This window comes from Phaenicophaeus curvirostris, chromosome 1 (assembly GCF_032191515.1).
Source record: "Phaenicophaeus curvirostris isolate KB17595 chromosome 1, BPBGC_Pcur_1.0, whole genome shotgun sequence".
NCBI lineage: Eukaryota > Metazoa > Chordata > Aves > Cuculiformes > Cuculidae > Phaenicophaeus > Phaenicophaeus curvirostris.
Window position 1 is genome coordinate 50,739,256 of NC_091392.1, and position 18,932 is coordinate 50,758,187.

Sequence of the window (18,932 nt, forward strand, 5' to 3'; positions counted from 1 at the left end):
TGGCTTATGTTCAGTCAGCTGTCAACCAACACCTCCAGGTCCATCTTTGCCAGGCAGCTTTCCAGCCACTCTTCCCCAGGCCTGTAGCGCTGTGTGGGCTTTTTGTGTCCCAAGTGCAGGACTCGGCACTTGGCCTTGTTAAACTTCATGCTGTTGGCCTCAGCCCATCAATCCAGCCTGTTCAGATCCCTTTACAGAGTCTCTCTACCTTTAAGCAGATCAACACTTCCTTTTAAGGCACGGGTGGATGAGGTGCTGAGGGATATGGTTTAGTGTTTGATGGGAACGGTTGGACTCGATGATCCAGTGGGTCTCTTCCAACCTGGTTATTCTGTGATTCTGTGATTTCAGCTTGTGTCATCTGTGAATTTACTAAGGGTGCACTCAATGCCTTCATCCAGGTCATTTAAAAAGATATTGAACAGGACTGGACCCAGCAATGGGCCCTGGAGAACACCACTTGTGACTAGTCTCCAGCTGGTTTTAACTCCATTTATCACAACTGTTTGGGCCTGGCCATCCAGACAGTTTTTTACTCAGCAGATGATGTACCTGTCCAGGCCAGTGGTGGCCACTTTCTCAAGTAGAATACTGTGAGAAACGGTGGTAAAAGCTTTACTGAAGTCCAGGTACACTATATCCACAGCCTTTCCCTCATCCACTATGTGGGTCACCTTGTCATAGAAGTCAATCAGTTTAGTTTGGCAGGACCTGCCTTTCATGAACCCATGCTGATAGGGCCTATTTACCGGGTTATCTCGTGTGTGCTGTGTCATAGCACTCAAGAGGACCTGGTCATGATCTTCCCTGCCCCTGAGGTCAAAATGACAAGCCTGTAGCTTCTCTGATCCTCCCTGTGACCATCCTTGTAAATGGATGTAACATCTGCTAGCCTCCAGTCAAGTGGAACTTCCCTCATCATAGCCAGAACTGCTGGTAAATGATAGAAAGGAGTTTGGCAAGCACTTGTGCCAGCTTGCTTTATAAGCTCGGGTGGTTCCCATGTGGCCACATAGACGCGTGAATGTCTAATTGGCCGAGCAGGTCTTTAACCATTTCCTCATGGATCATGGAAGCTATGTTCTGCTCTTCTTCCCTGTCTTCTGGCTCATGAGGCTGAGTACCCAGAGAACGTCTTACCTTGCTATTAAAGACTGAGGCAAAGAAGGCATTAAGTATCTCAGTCTTATCCTCATCCTTTATCGCTAATGTCCCCCCTTGTGTCCAGTAAAGGACGGATTTTCTCCTTTGCGTTTCTTGATGCAGCAATTGATGGCTGAACAGCTATACAGTCAGAAATGCAATGCCTTAGGGTCAGAAAGAGAACAGGCAAAAAGGATCTCTTTTTGTTTCTGACCAGAGATGGACTGATGTAAACTCCATATACATTTTGTGGACAATGCTAGGAATACTTAAAGTACACCCACTCAGCTAGGCGTTCTTCTTACATGACCAAAAGCTACCTACTCCTTTGCGGTGTTCTTCTTAATTAAATCCAGCCTTGTCCTGGCTTCAGCCTCAGCAGCTCCGTGATTTAGGTTTAACCAAAAGAGGGCAGACCACTTCAATTACAGTGACCATTATTATAAGGGACTTTTTTCTGAGATGTGTTTTTGGGCTTATAGTTAGCCCTGGACTGATCCAGCACTAAAACTCAGCACTAAACTCAGACAGGAGTACTCATGAGCATTCATGGCCTCTCAAAGCATCTTTCACAGAAAGTAGATGTACCCCTCATTCATTTTGATGATTTGATGCAATATGGGTAAGCAAGTGGGACTGTGGAATTACAGTGCATGTTTGTTGGGGAGAGATAGAGTGGGCTTTTTGGTGCTTAAGACACTGTCCTCAAGCACCAAATGAAAAATTACACTCAGGGTCAACAGGACATAGTTAACCTTGCAACACATGCTGATCTTGCTTTTTCAGTAGCATGAGGCAGAGAAAATTAGCAGATGAGAACCAAAACCAGATTTTATACAGCAGTTGTCTATTTCCAGTATCCCCAAAGTATAGAAATTGATAAGGAAGACAGTGCATCAGATGAGTCATCATTTACATTTCTATTTCTGTGTGAGTCCGAGTTAAATGATTCTAATCAACAGATTCTACCATGACAGTAGCTGTGCTGTTCTACATGCATATTATCTCCTCGCTCAGTTACTGCCATGAATTACTAAATAAGTCCATTCAGTAAGTAACTTTGAAGAAAATGTTAACTGGAAAGTTGTTTCATAAATTAAGTTGCAATGAAATTATTTTGAGCGAGCAGTCACTTATTTTATCAGTTATATTTATAAAACGCACATTCATCACTCAATTAAATGTTTGTATTTACAGTTTAGTTGGCCATTGGAAGCACTTTATGCTGAATTTTGTGAACTTAGCTACAAATGTAACATTTTTAAATTAGGTTATAAATGTTTCACTAGTCTTTTAAGAAATCAAACATCCAAGTGTGCAGCTCATGTCAGGAAAGCTGGAAGAACTTAATCTCTAAAGGAAGAGTTTTCTCCATTTCATTTCCAAAAGTGTCTAATATATCTTTAGATGTATTCTTTTGCTGTGTATAAATGTGGTTTATGTTGCTATATTGTGTCATTGTAGTTCAATGGTTCCTGTGTAAGCTAGATGCTATAGATGTTTCTTTAGAAGAGATTGTAATTGTGTCATATATTTTGTATTATAAACCATATGCTTACGTATTTCTTGCTATTTATCATTATTGCAACAGCGAATAACTATATTTAACAAAGGGTACCCTTTATAATTTAACAGCGATATGCACAGAAGTATACCATCAAAGAAAATATGATCTATTTGTTAGCAAGTTAATGGAAAAACTTGTATTATCCCATTTCCCCAGAGCTATATAAGGGGCATTATCAAAAGAAGCTGCACAGAGATTTAAATATCTAGGCCAGATTTCCATTCCAGCCTTGTATAAGCTTCTTCCCACATGGCCTTTCTCGCTTAATATTCCAGCAATTACAAGTTTTCATTTCCCTTAGATATGTGTGGGGATGTGACTTAACCAATTTAAATGGATTCTGCCAATATTTGGTTGACATCTCTTGCAGAGAAAAAGTGAGGAAATAAGATGGCCCCAAATTTCCCAGCATTAACTCTGAGTTGTTCCTGAAGAGAGAGACAGAGAGAGTTCTTAGTTGCTCACAAATTTGAGTAGCTGGAGTCAAACTAAAACACGAAGAATGTGACATTCATGGTATTTTCACTGTATAGTGATTCAGTTCTAGATGGAGCTGCAAGTAACATTTGTTGCCATTACTACATGGATGACAGATAATCAATCTTTTTACTTGATTTCAGAACTCTCTCAGAAAATGACAGTACCTCCTTACCACTTGCTGACTCCTGCACCAGTCCTACTAAAATGGATTTGTCGTTCAGTAAGACTGCCAAGCAGTGCCTAGAGGAGATATCTGGTGAGTAACAATAAGTCAGGAGAAACCTGTAAAAGTCTTTTTTTGCAAATGTTTCTTAACAGGAGCTTTGCAATGGGTTGAAATAATACTCCTGACTTTGTGAGTGGTGTTATGTATGCAGAAAATTTGGGTCATGCACGGTTAGTGCTTCGAATGCACAGTTCTCTTATCTGAACTGGTTCCTTCTTCTCAAATATACTCTTCATCATTTTACAGAAACTGGACTTTTTATAAGCTAGGGTTTCAAGTCATTATTGTTATAGTCATACTGAGTGCTCCAAGAAGAGCTAGTGGAAAATCTACTTCAGAATATTGGACACGATGATGGATTTAAGAACATCAAATTAAATAATAACATCAGAATTATGACACAATTTACACAGGATATATTTTGGTTTTATAAATTACATTCAGTAAATTTGAAAATGAACAAGTTATTAGTATTGTACCTGACTTCTAAATTACTGCTAGAACTGAGCTGCTAAAGGTTGTGTTCTTGAATTCCTTGTAAACCTGGGGTATAGTCCTTATTAGGTTACAAATATGAGAGGATTTTTTTTGATCATAGTGAATAATTCCTTTTAAGTCAATCAAGCCATGCTGATTTACATCAGCCCTGGATCTGTCCACAACTCTGCCAATGGATGCAAAAAGCAAAGTCATCACAGATGACTTACCCATCAGGACTGAATTATACTGCAAGTTTGTGTGGGAATACCTTCAAAGAAACTTTTAGCCAGAGCTGTTTCTTTGGGAGTTTTGGGGTTATTTATTGATCTTGTTGTTTTGGTATTTTTCATTAGCATTCTTAATCTTACTGTCATTCTACCAAGAATAAAAGGTGAAACCCTGTCCCACTGGATTCACTTGTAATTTTGCCCTTTTTCACCAAATTTTTTCATGTTCAAATGGATTTTTAATGAGTCATCTAGTTCTTCTTACAGAGGAAAGCACTCATTTGGCCCATCAGTCTAAAATTACCTCTTCACCAGAAGGGAAATCAGATGCCCATGGTTTGTATGACTGCCTTGGCATTTAGCTGACTCATACTGAAACTGAGGTTTTGTCCCAGTTTTCTCGGTCTCCTTGGAAATATCTTGAATATGATATTCCTTATTTGCACAGCTAGCATATGTGATAAATATGTCATGATAAAACCTGGTGAAGCACTCCCTAGAGGTGATACATGCCTGTTAAAATTAAAGTAAAAAAATATTTTTAATTTATCCAGAAATCAGACTTATTTGTCTTGTCTGTATAAAGAGTATAATTGAAACATCTATACAATTCAAAAGGTGCCTCAAGGAATTATCCAGAGAGATGCTAAATAAAATATATCCATTTATTACCTGCTGAAATGTTCAAATGGGATATCATGTCTCCTGGCCTTTTACTGTTCTTAACAGAAATGGAACAGCATCAAAAAGAAGAAAATGGCATAAAGGTCGCTAGGCATCAGAGGTGTTTCTTGTCTGATTATTCAAACTCTGATAAAACTGGCAGTAAAGCAGAACCACTGGGAAAATATGGTCAATGTTTTTTTGCATACACAGGAAAACCATAACTGGCTGTTGGTTGTATGCAGTGTGTCACCCATAATTGGCTGTTGGCAGCAAAAAGAATGAATGGATAAAATGCAATGTTTGCTGAATAGATAATTGTCTGCATTGGTGAACTATCAGTAAGTCATTGGTGATACTGTCATTGGTGATCCTGCATGGAAAATTACTCATGTGGCAGCTGTTTATGGGAGTATTCTGTGTTGGATTAGTTGTGAGAAAGGGTGATTCAAATCTATTATTTAGATGCGCCTTTAATCTAGTGTGATCAAGGGATTATACCAGTATTAGCAAGGAGATGTGCAAGGGTTATTTTCTTGTTCTGGTGATTTATACTCCGGGTGTTGAGAGATGAATCCAGAGTTTCTTTCATTTTGATATTACATTTTTTCCTGAAAACTTCCTCTGCCGTTGTGGATGGGAATCATCTTTATATTAACTCAAGCTTCTTTTTGCAGCTCGGTTGCCAAACCCACTAGCACAGTACATTGGTAAGCAATAAGGATCAATAAGGATCATGCAGGGGGCCAAGCATCTGTAGAAATCACTAAGCAGCTTGTAGGAGAGGGTTCATAAAGTGCAGTTCCACCTGTATTATGTTTCCACTTCATTGGTGTATTATTTTTCTAGTGGCAAATATTTGTACCTAAGGCTAACGTGCTCAGGAGTAAGATAACTTAGTGTAAACTGTTGCTCTACTTTCAGAACATTTACACACTTGTGTTTGTTATCAACTCTTGGCTAAAGATTGCTGCTCGCATAAGTAGCCAAGCAGATCACGTCAGAGCTCCTAATCCACTTAAGGGAAAAAAATCAGCCAATCAAAGCTAATGCTGTAAGCATGGCTGGTTCAAGACTTCTCCATAGTATAGGCAAATCTTGGATGGGAGCAAAACAATTTTAGAGAGATTTAGGAGTGGTTGTTCAGGCACCACTCTCCCAGAGTGATTCGGGATACCAAAATCAAGCTTATTTCCTTGCTTTAGTGGTAAGTGGTCATGGTCTTTTTTTCTGTGCCCAGCAAGGCAGGTCGGATCCCTTCACCACTGTCTCAACACCAGTTGTGAGGAAGTAGATAGACAAAGCGAGAAGCTGTAGGGATAGTGCCCATCTATCCTATGCTGTGTCTTTCTCCCTGTTTCTAAAGGAGCCAGTTAGCTTTAAAACCTCTCCTATCTTCCACTCTGCAAGTGAACACTTGGTTTTACTTGCACAGCTGTGAGAACAGAATGATGCTGGAAGGCAACAGAGATGGTGAGGCTACTGTAGGCATGGACCGAGAAGTGCTGTCCTAATGAACAGAACAACTTCATTATTTTTAGCTTGCCCTCATAAATGTGCTGCCCAGGGTAATTTCCTACATCAATTATGCCTGAAGCCAGTTCTGCTTCTGGGCTGAGCTACTGTAAATCTGAGTTTCTTCACTGTTCCTCTGTCTCTGCTAGGAATTTGTTCCAGATGTGATCTAAAGTGCTTCAGACTCTTATCCTGCTTTTTTTTTTTCTCTGAATATACCACAGCTCAGCCAGATGTTTCCACATTGCACAAGCACAAGCAGTGGTACAGCTCATGCAGCTCATGTGTAGTAAGTCTAAGGTTTCCTGCAGACACACCTTAGATCCCCTCTGCATGCATGGCAATACTCATACACACACTGAACAAGCCCCGTCAGTAAGCACAGGTCACCCATGCAGTAGTTTCAGTGCATTCTGTGTATGGTAGATTCTGTGTATGGTAGGTGGCACACAGATGTGTAGACTTCTGTCCAGGAAATCCCAGACAGAAATTTGGGAGTCTGAAATAAGGACCAGTTCTGTTGTCACGCATAAACATTCTTTCTTGTATGTACTTCTACGTACCAGTTACCTCAACAAGACTACTCAATGTCTATGTACCTGCAAAACTTTATAGAGAGGATGAAATGAGAATTAAAAGAAAGGCGGATAAAGTAATCCTCTTTGGTGCTTGGTTTTCATGGTATGACTATGAACAAGTGGGGTTCCCCAGGGCTCAGTGCTGGGTCCAGCCCTGTTCAATGTCTTTATCAATGACCTGGATGAAGGCATCGACTGCATCCTTAGCAAGTTTGCAGATGACACTAAGCTGGGTGGAAGTGCCGATCTGCTGGAGGGTAGAGAAGCTCTGCAAAGGGATCTGAACTGGCTGGACCGCTGGGCTGAGTCCAATGGCATGAGGTTTAACACGGCCAAATGCCGGGTCCTGCACTTGGGGCACAACAACCCTATGCAGTGCTACAGACTAGGAGAAGTCTGTCTAGAAAGTTGCCTGGAGGAGAGGGACCTGGGGGTGTTGGTTGACAACCAACTGAATATGAGCCAGCAGTGTGCCCAGGTGGCCAAGAATGCCAATGGCATCTTGGCTTGTATCAGAAACAGCGTGACCAGCAGGTCCAGGGAGGTTATCCTCCCTCTGTACTCGGCACTGGTGAGACCACTCCTCGAATCCTGTGTTCAGTTCTGGGCCCCTCACCGCAAGAAGGATGTTGAGGCTCTGGAGCAAGTCCAGAGAAGAGCAACGAAGCTGGTGAAGGGGCTGGAGAACAGGCCTTATGAGGAGCGGCTGGGAGAGCTGGGGTTGTTTAGCCTGGAGAAGAGGAGGCTGAGGGGAGACCTCATTGCTCTCTATAACTACCTGAAAGGAGGTTGTAGAGAGGAGGGTGCTAGGCTCTTCTCCCAAGTGACAGGGGACAGGACAAGAGGGAATGGCCTCAAGCTCCACCAGGGGAGGTTTAGGCTGGACATTAGGAAAAAATTCTTTACAGAAAGGGTCATTGGGCACTGGAACAGGCTGCCCAGGGAGGTGGTTGACTCGCCTTCCCTGGAGGCGTTTAAGGCACGTGTGGACGAGGTGCTGAGGGATATGGTTTAGTGTTTGATAGGAACGGTTGGACTCGATGATCCGTTGGGTCTCCTCCAACCTGGTTTTTCTGTGATTCTGTGATTCTGTGAAGTAGTTCAGACTTCCTACTTATAGTACTTGTGACGTTTATCAGTCTTTACTGCAACCGCATTGAAGAAAGATGTCAGTGAGTTAATTATTTAATATTAGATTGTAAATTTTACATGTCAGTCGCTACGAAGTATTATTTTATGAAACCAGTGATAGATGGCTTTAACAAGTGTTTATATGTTCAAAGAGTTTAATGCAAAGTGTTTGATTAAGTAATTATTCATTAATTGACTAATACTGACTCATTAAAATACTAAGGGATGAAGCAGAAATGAAAGTAATTTTAAGGGTTATAGGCCAATATTCATGGCAGGATTAGCATAAAAACATTCAGTTTCCAAGCTTTTATGTTTACTATGCTTATTTTTTGGTTTCTGAATGAAATAGTTAATTAATAGTTGTGAAAAGTGTTCAAAATTATTTTTTTTTTGTCGAGTAAGCCTGGCTAAAGAGATTCATAATCTTATGCATTTGCAGATCTATTACATAATTCATTTGTAAGGGTCCAAACTATGCATTGAGACTTCAAAGAAAGTCTTATCTGACCGCAAAATTTGTCCCTAGATTATTAGTTCATAAAATCATGCATAAAATTCCTTTTATGAAAGAGACAGTAAAAATAATGTGTTACACTAACTGTGATGGTTCTTGATATAAACATATTCCTGTGTGGTGGGTGGGGAATACAAGGTAATTGGGGAATAATGCTCTGTGATGATATTTGCTCTCTTTTAGTCTCCTATACTCTCTGCTTAGTTAGAAAGCTGTATTTGCTTGTTGCAATATTTTATAAATTTAAAATGGAGGAATGAGGTTTACGAAAGTATTTTTCAATAAATAAACCTGAGAATTTTCCACATTGCAATGTTTTTTGATGAGTGACACCTTGCAGAGAGGTATGGTAAAGCAGAAGGATAAATGGTTGGACTCGATGATCCGGTGGGTCTCTTCCAACCTGGTCATTCTATGATTCTATGATTCAGTGTTGTTTCTGCTGAGAGCTTGGTCCAAAATGTACATATATATATATACGCAGTAACTGAGGATGATTATGATGGCCTGTCTGCCATGTGTGGCAATGGGATTAATGGGAGAAAAGTTCATATAACATTGTAATTAAGGGCTGTAGTATGGTGATAGTACACACAAAGGCTGAATGAAGGTTGCGTGATTAGTACCAGTGAATCCATATCCCAGCATTTGACTATTTTTTTTTTAATGTGTGTTGAAAAGGAAATGAGACAGGTGGATGTTGGAGCTGCCAGCTACCCAAGTGTGGCTTCCACACAGTTCAAGTGTCATTTCTATTACTGGAGAGTAATCTGTGACCTGTGTCCTGTTGGAGCGGGGCTGCAGTGCATAGATCAGGTGGGAGAAGGAACAGTTCATCAGGGACACTGAGGCCCACTGGGTTACCCAGGACCTAGCTGTGCCCCTACCAGGGATCCTTTCAGCCTGGAGTGGCTGCCAACATGAAGTTTGACATGGCTTATTTGGTGAAGAGACATAAGTTTTTCTGCCTTTTTAACAACTTCAACAGCTTCCTCAGCCATCCCGAACAGGCAGCCACAGCCACACGGTGCAGGCAGAGGATATCGATGTGGGAACACGTGGGCAGTGCTGGAACACCACTTCCTCAGCTGGAGCAATGTCAGCATCCCCACAAGTGCATTGGGCTCTGCTGCAGGGAGGCACCAGCACATTCATTAAAACCTTTTAAGTGGTCTCTGTGGCCACTGCAACTGACAGACCCTAAGAGTAAGCCCAGCAGTCTTACCTTTTGTTTCAGTGTTGAAGAAGTGACAGGCCTTTAATATTTGGGATGATTTTGTACTCAGGCTGACACAGCATTCTTGTCTCCTGTTACTTTGACTTCCTAGGCTGGGTGAGAAGGGGAGTGGCATCTTTTCTTGTTGTTGAATCTGTCTTTCTAGGAATGTGTCCATGATTTTAATATGGAAAACTGTAATTGCTTGAGACTACTGGATTTTTTTCTGGATTAGTTCTGTGTTTTATGAGAGTTACCTAGGAAAAAATATACCCTTCCTTTAAAATTTCTGGGAAGTTTCTCCCACATGTTATTTGCCTTATATATCTTTAAAAAAGTGTAGACTGAGACAGCAAAAAGCAAGAAGTACACTGAGGCTTCTCTTAATGCTCATTTATTCATACAGAAAATCTGCAAACAATCTGTAATTCCTAGGGTGGCATTTTTAAAGGTTACTTCCCTGTCACGTTTTCTCACATAGGGATTTGAGATCACCGTATTTTCACAAAAGCAGTATATTGTTACACAGTAATTTTCATATCTCTAGATTTCTGTTTAATGTTTTATTAAGTTGATTGTCCATAGGGAAAAAAAAGGTATCTGAAAAATTAGAGTGCAATTCAGTTAGTTCTTTGTTCACCAGTCTATTATTTCTGGGACTAATATATTTTTCCCTCTGAGAAAAGGTATATATTTAAACATAAGTCTTCTTTCTCTCTTTATGATGTATTTAAAAACAGCATTTAGAACTGATGAACTCAGTTCAGACATTATATTGAGTTGCTTTCTAAAAAAAAATTGCCATTCCATTAATAGGTTTTCTTCAGAAGACTGTGAAATAATGGTTTTATTAGAGCTTTTTAATTCCATACTAGCCTCTGAATCTCACAGAGATGCAAACATAGTATATTTTAAGGAGAAGGAAAATAAATATTTCCTTTTATAAACCTTACTTGGTAGGTACAATTTTGTTCCATTTTTATAGTTTCTTTATTATCTTAGGGTTTGGGGTTTTTTTTGTTTAGAGCAGATATTGCGAGACTGAAGGTCCATTTACAAATCTGCTTTTTGTTGCCTGCACAGGGAATAGCAGTGATATTGTAGCAATAGTTTGTCATCCTTACCTTTCAGGAAGAAAAATAGGATTTGACCATGAGCTAGGTCTGTTACTGTAGCATCCCATTCAGGTGAAGCTGTGTCTTGAAACCTGTGGCACTGTAAACCGGGCAGAGGCTTCTGTGTCTCCGGTTTAATTCACCAGGATGTTTGCTGCCATGGCAGCCAGCAGCACTCACTGCAGTAGCAGAGAAGAGTCATATATCTGGGAATGCAGGTTGAATACTAAAATGTAAGGAGGCTTGTGCAGAGCTTTGCTTCAGTGGTTAATTTTGGCTCTTTATTGAGCTCTGACGTGGAGGCTGTGCTTGCAGTTCTGTGTCAGCCCATCTAAAGTGAAGAGCTGTGCACTGGGATCAGTCATGATCTGGTGAGAGGAGGGGGGGAAGCCCAAGACAGCACTTGTGCCTACTTTGGATTTCAGAAGGCAGCAGCTGTAGACAGAGATGCAGGCCCACTGCTCTGATGAGACTGGTGATTGGATGGAAAGGGGAAAACACAGTTGGCTTTTGGGATTACTTCTGTGCTGGAGCAGAGTGTTTGATCAACTCTCTTCTGCTTGAGAGAAGTCCAACTGAAAATGACTGTAAGTACTGCAGACTAATGTGATGAGAAAGAAGTGGCTTAGCAGAAAGAGCAGCATAATTTTAAAGAAAATGACTGTGTCTGTCTAGTCATTTACAGTACGTACACTGCGTGGTTGAGCTGTGCTTTTCATTACAAGTGCAAGTATGTGCTACCTGGAATATGCAGCATGCAGTGCTAGAGGGATCACCTCCCAGACCTTTTGGGAGAACTGAACTGCTGTCCATCTCAGAAATATGAAATCTAGCTGAGCTGAAACCCCAGCCAGAAAGATGCAGCGATCTGCTGAACTGTCAGTGTTTAAAAGCAAGGAGGTTAGAAGAGGGTGTGTTCGTCTTCAGAAGCAGAAGTCTCTAACCAATCTCACACTCATCAGTGAAGGGGAGAAGAGGCGATACTCATATAGGGAGAACTGGTTTGGCAACGCCTCCAAGTCCAGCCAGAGTTACCATCAGCAGGAGACAAAAGCTGGAGGCAGAGGCTCACTTTCCAAGGCACTCTCGCAATCGGTGCACTCCCTCTGCCACTCCAGCCTCACCGTACCCCAAGCACTTCAAGTGATACCACCTACTGGAAGCAGGACGTCCAGAAGGTCAGGAGACCGACATACAGGTGAAGGCTTTGAGTTTCACAATGAGGAGAGGGGGAAAACTGGTGATGACAATGTGTCCTGCACATCCCACTTCCCCAGCAGGAACTGGGCAGAGGAGGAGGAAGGCTGCTTGCGTGAAGGGACCGCACATCTGGATGAAGATGTCATAATAACAATGCTGGGGGACCTAGAACAGGTCCTTTATACTGATATTTTAGGTAAGTTAACTTTGGCGTGACATCAGGAATGGCAAGAGGAGACCCAAGTGCTAGCACATATCTGCACGGAGCAGATTTTTGATCTTGACAGTAATGTTATGAGACAGAACTGGGTTTATTTGCAATAGTATGCAAAAATAGGGTCTTGCCATTTCTTCCTTGCTTTCTTACTCTTCTCTCTAAAGTTGATAGAAAATGAAGATAATATCTAAATAGATTTTGATGGGTGCATGGGCAGCAACAGTCTATGAATAATTGAGCATAGTTCCTCAGCTGTTTGTAAAAACAAGGTGTAATATTCAAGTGCTATCATTTTAGTAATAAATAATTTATTTTTAATGACAGTTATCCTCATGAATTTAAAATTGAAGTCTTGAATCCAAGGTTTGGTTTATATATAAAATGTTTTGGCTTACCTGCAAACTGTTCCTTCGGTAATGCTTTTCCCTTCCCCCTTACTCATCATTTCATCCCTATATGATGAATTGTGAGTGCCAGAGTTTCATTTTAGCTTAAATAACCAATTTTATTGTATTAGTGTATGCCAATGGTTTTTTCAAGTCCACAGCCACAGGTGCTTCAAAAGTCTTCTGTGTTAGTGGCTTTACTTGTCATCTCTCAGTCCTTTATAAGAGTGCTCTAAGTGTTCATTTCCAAAGCTTTGTTCTTCAGCCAGTCAAATGATTTAAGTGGCTGCTTGCTTTTCCAAGGTTACATAGCATCTGTATCACCTAGAGCTTCTTTGCTGGTGGATACATTAGCCCTCATTGTGTTTAAACATTCAGGATTTTTTTTTTCCTGTGTTTTAATGTTAAAATCTATCATCTCAAAATAACAGAGAAACAGGTGTTCTTTTCTTATGCACATCCTTTTGTTGTTAGGCTATACCAGTATGCACAAAAGTGCTTCTCCTGCAGATTAGAGGCTTGTTAGCAAAGGAAGCTGAGCTTTCCACTTGCCCCTGCTCCTCTTCAGCCACGTGTCACTGAAAAATCCTTGTTCTCTAGTGATGTGAACCTCAGTTTCCCCACCTATTCAGTAAAACTGGTACTTTCCTTTCTAAGAGTAGACAGTTTGCTGGGGAGCTGCTTATTATTTGTAAATCTTTTTATGAAAACTTGACAATTAATGGAATTATCATTTTCCCATGTATCTGCTTGGTCTGTAATAATGTGCAGAAGTACTAAAATGATTCTGAATGTGATTATTGAATGTGCAGTTATGGGTGAGCTTTGGAAATATAATGTATTTAACATAGATATTTAGTGATTACTGTAAAATGTTTATTTTGATTTCCTGTGTACATATGCTACTCAGTGGAAGCAATGAATGTATTCTCTGGAAGTTTAGGACACCTGTAATAGTTCACTGTGTAGATGCAGAAAACTAGGGACAATCTTTTGGAATATTCATTTTTAACATAAATGATGAAGCTACAAGTGATCTAAGCAGATTATATTTCATGGGGTCAGTACTTTCTTCTAAGAGGAATGGTATTTTGATCGAAGTGTCAGGGTACCCTGGTCTTAGTAACACTTACCACAGTCTCTCCATGTATGAAATAGATCTGCTTTCCTTCAACATACAAGCCATGGTGCACTTCTGATATTTTAGTTCATGCAAATATGGATAGACTCTACGATGGCAGTGGGTCAATGTAATAAGCAACAAGGTGTCTGAGGGAGTCTGGGCTCCCTTTGAACCCATACAGTGTGTCCCAATGCTACTTTAATAAGCATTGTAGTATCTCTTCTAGCAGGTATGGTATAGATACCTTGCAGTAAAAAAACGCGTATTCACCATCCCTGTGGTCCTCTGTACAGAGGGAGGCTCGATGTAGATAAGGAGCCACAGTGCAGTCATGAAAGTGTAGGTGAAGTGACGTGCAAATTAAGTCTGAGGATCTTGCACTCAGTGCAGGAAATTTATTAATCATCATGTTCAACTGTTTATACTTTCTGACTTGTTCTTCTGTTGTACAGCATGAGTCTATTGATACAGCCTTAAGAGAAGCATGGGAATAAAAAAGAACAGTTGTTTTTAAAAACACTTAATAGTTACAGTTGTGAGGACATTGTATGTAGTACTATGTGGTATTTTAAGATGAAGAAACTCCAGCTGTATCTTTTTTAGAAAAAAAAACAACTGGTGAGTAGGTTTTGAAATTGCCCTTTCTGTCACTGAGAGATCAAAAGAGATTAGACCTCAAACCTTTTGCCTTTCTAGGATAGAATAACACTGGTTTTGTGGCATTATTTGACTGTAAGTGAAATATTCTCTGTGAAAATGTATTTTGGCAGTTTGCCATATAAACATACCCTTTTTTTGTTTTGTTTTGTTTTGTTTTTTCATATTGCAATTGTGCTTAAGGCTTTGTTATGCGATTTACTGTACAATATATATTAAAAAAGACAGTTGCTATCATTTTTTTTTTGCTGCAAGAATTTGCAGTGTTAACATACAGCAAAGGACAGCTGACAAGGACAAACAAGGAAGGAAAGGGCAGAGTCACTGCAAATATGAATTGTATTCAGTTCCTCAACTAAATATAAAGGTAAAGTATTGCTTTGCCTTTAATTCTGCCTGCCTATACCCTGGAATTTGTCTTTTTTTATGTAATTGGAAATTGTCTAATACCAAGAAGCTGCAGTTTCATCTCTGGTTGGAGCCTGGGCAGGTAACAAACAGGTCCTGGGTCTCCTCCGTATAGGTACTGTGGCAGAATATAATGTGCTTCTGAAAGTGAATTTGTGTCCAGCTGGTGGAGGGAGGAAAGCAAAGGCAGCAACACTGAGAAACGGAATGCACCATAGGCAACTGCCTGGAGGCAGGCATGCACAAGCTGCCTTGGAACTGTCTGGGCTTTCAACAGTAGGTTCAATCTAACAGGACTCAATGGTCTCCAGCTTAGCATTGGCATGAGCCATTTTGCCTCACAGGAATCTCCAGGATGGTGCAGTAACTTCTGCAACAGTACATGGGATCCATGGGCACATTGATCAGCAAGGTGCTTGATTGAACGCGTCTAACTTGAAACACAAGAGTAATGAAAAGTTGAGTTTGAGTGTGAGCATTTGCATTTTTACGTGTAAAAATTAACACAATTTATTTTATGGAGCAAAATTTTGTGACTGGACATGCCCTCGAGGTGTGTCTTGAGGTTTAGTGTTTGATAGGAATGGTTGGACTCGATGATCCAGTGGGTCTCTTCCAACATGGTTATTCTATGATTCTATGATTCAGCAGCAGTGCTGGGCCTCTATCTCTAGTTCTTGTCTCCACTTTGTCTGAGTGTTGACCCCACCATCAATTCCATGGTGCCAGCCCAGAGATTTAATGGACCATTGGACCATGAAATCACTGAAGAATTGATCTGGACCAATAAAACAAGCAAACAGCAGTTTCTGAAGCACTGTTTGACTGCAGCAGAGAGGACAGAATATATAACAGGAGCAGCATGGATGGGAACATCTCAAGCTGGCATTGCTGTCAAAAATAGCTTGACATTGAGCAGCAGCTGCAGGGTACATTGGCTAGTACCGTGCATCGTTTGCCTATCAGGGAAGAAATAAAATGTATGGAATGTATATGCAATAATTTATTTCCATTTAGTGTCAGGAGTTCGGATTTTTCTTAGCTACCTGAAGAGCATTTAGGCAATAGGACCTGGGCTGCAAAACAGGGTACAGCAGCTACTCAGTTTGTTGATGAACTTAAAGGCTTCCTCCTTCAGTCAGAACTCAAAATTCAGGAGCTTAAGTGACCTATTGTTCAAATATAGTTTGCTTCCACAGATTCTCCCTTGTATTTAAAATAAATGTCCGCTAGATGTTAATCCAGTGCTTTTTGGAAACCAATGTTGAACCCATACTTGTAGTTCTGCTGCAAGTTAACCTTATTGTATTTTTCCCATATTTTCAAACAGATATTGTGTTGAGATGTTTTTGCCTTACCAGATGTTTTTCCTATAGGACTTTTTTTTTTTCCTTACTTTTCCAGAATACTTGATTAAATATAAAATTGTCATTGTTTCTGGCCCCATTTTAATGTTTCCCAGCTCTCTGTCCTGTGCAACTTTTCTTACAAGCTCTATATTAAAATCTCCTCTTTCTTTTTTTCCCATTTTTTCTACTCCGCAAAGGACACCATCTTTTCTTCTTCTTTTTTTTTTAACCTCCTTGCAAAACATCTCCTACCTGCTTTTTCACCTGCCTATCTCACTTTTATGACACACCATGCTCTTCCTCAGACACATCACCATTGTTGAATTTATATCTTGTATAAACTCAGACACAAACCTGGAAGAAAGAAAGGTGGCAACAGAATGAAGAATACAGGAACTTGAAGATGTATATCTGCATGTGTATTTTAGTTTTTAAAATTGTGAAATATTGTAGTGCTATATGGTAATTTCCCTCTGGTTTGATTTCTGATCTTGACTTCTGTGTGATGTTGAGTTTAAATTCACCAGAAAATCTCCTGTTAGATATATTTAAAGATAGAAGTGTGCCTTAATGGCACAAGGATTCCAAGACTAGATTGAAAGCTTGTTCTGGATGCTGAATGCTGAAATCTAGAGTTAAATATTAGAGACAATTTTAGTGATTGCAGTGTCATTCTTGATGGTAATATTTCCAGGATGAAGAGTGCAATTAACTTAACTATGTGAGATGTGGCATGAAATGGATCATTGAGAGTCAAAAATAAATTATTTGCACTTTATATTCGGCATTGTATGTATAATGAGAATAATGATGCTTCTTGCCAACCTTCTTTCAAGCAACAGGTTTAGGACACAGGAGGAAGTAGAACACTAGCCTTGAACAGATCAGTGATTTTATCACAGAACTTCTCTTAAAATTCTCTTATTCTCCAAGAGAAAACTGAACTAAAATTCCTTGATATATAGATATTCTAGAAAACATTTGTGTTTCATATGTGATTTTTGGAGGTTGCTTTGAGGCTTATTACATTTTTCTTTTTTTTTTTAATCATATGAAGTAAACATGATTCAGAATGTTCTAGGTGAGTGAAGTTCTGTGGGCTTTGCTCTTCAGGACACCAGACTAGCTTTTCACAATGGATCCATGAAGGCTATTAAAGTCTGTAATTGTATAAATTATGCATGTATTTAGAGCATTCAGATTTTAATCACAAGAAGAATAATTTCTTTTATCCCGTATGAAGAATAATCTCCCCTTCAGGAAACCATTATAGTTTAGGAAAGGTGCTTTGTTAAGTCCCTGACTTAAAGAGTTCTTTGGAATAGCCTAGATATAAAGTGCATACTGAAGAGTTGCTGTAACAGTCATCCCAATTCTTTCCAGATGCAGAATTAGTGTGTCTGTATTTCCTAGCAAGTCATGTAAAACGTCAAAGAGGAAAAAGGGGCTGTGTAATATATCAAGTGGTCTGGGGCTGCATTGTGCCTTGATCACAGAGGATAAAAATCCAAACACTGTAAATCTGAGTTTCATTAATAGATTTAGGCTGTAACAGGGACACTTCACCAGGAGTCTTTGCAGTGTTTTTTTTATATACCACATGTTATTTATAAGCATATGTGTGTTTTATTACTGAAAGGATGAGGTTTTATTTTTTAAAAGATTAAAGGAACAGACCTATTTACAATCAGATGTGTGTCTTCTCGGCTGTGTATACATGTGTGACCTTTATTCAACCCCATTCACACGTGTGCTAAAATTTATACTCGTTTTGCTCTTTCCATCCAGGGGAAGACCCTGAAACGCGAAGAATGAGAACTGTAAAGAATATAGCAGACCTGAGACAGAATTTGGAAGAAACTATGTCTAGCCTTAGAGGGACCCAGATAAGCCACAGGTATACTGCTTTTGTGTAGACTGCTAAAAATTTGGAGACTATTACTACTTGCTGAATGAATTAGAGACTTGCAGGGGAAAATTAACTATGACACTAACTATACTGTTCACTAGACTGCCTCAGCAACTTAAATGTGACTTTAATATACTTTACTGTCAAAGTGTCTTATGCAATCATTCACAAAGATGGTTATATTTTCATATACATCTACATAGAAGCCTATAACATTTATTTTAGGTTATTTTGTAAGTAGAAGGTATTGTATACGTAAACACATGTGCACATGCAGACCCACATAGAATTTTTTCAAATAAATATCTATTCTTCCATCCTTTGCTTTCCCTTATTTCTTAGGAACAGAGAAAGCACAATTCACTGACTTCTCCATTTTGTTTGGCAGCACATTGGAGACAACTTTTGACAGCACTGTGACAACTGAGGTGAATGGGAGAAGCATACCAAGTTTGACAAGCCGGTCCACTCCAGTGACTTGGAGGCTAGGGCAGGCCAGTCCTCGGCTACAGGCAGGAGATGCCCCATCCTTAGGTGCTGGTTATCCTCGAAGCAGTACAAGTCGCTTCATACACACAGACCCATCTCGATTCATGTACACCACCCCACTTCGACGAGCAGCTGTTTCTCGCCTTGGAAATATTTCACAGATTGATATGAATGAGAAAGGAAGTGGGGATTTGGACATGTCCTCTGAAGTTGACGTTGGTGGCTACATGAGCGATGGGGACATTCTTGGGAAAAGCCTCCGAACTGATGACATTAATAGTGGGTAAGTAGCACTTTTTCCCCACTTGAACTAATGCATGAGTAGCAGATTTAATA

General features: G+C 39.9%; 1 protein-coding gene across 11 annotated transcripts in view; it reads left to right on the forward strand.

Annotated features, from left to right (window-relative positions):
- The window catches only part of NAV3 (neuron navigator 3), a 563,826-nt gene that overhangs the window by 432,645 nt on the left and 112,249 nt on the right, over positions 1-18,932 (forward strand). For 10 of the 11 annotated variants that reach the window (XM_069858034.1, XM_069858023.1, XM_069858043.1 and 7 more), the window contains 3 exons: positions 3,331-3,446; positions 17,987-18,095; positions 18,496-18,879. In XM_069858034.1, the coding sequence (XP_069714135.1) occupies positions 3,331-3,446; positions 17,987-18,095; positions 18,496-18,879 (609 nt within the window). Of the gene's footprint in view, positions 1-3,330; positions 3,447-11,183; positions 12,255-17,986; positions 18,096-18,495; positions 18,880-18,932 lie in introns of those variants that run through there. The other variant, XM_069858080.1, reaches the window with a different exon arrangement.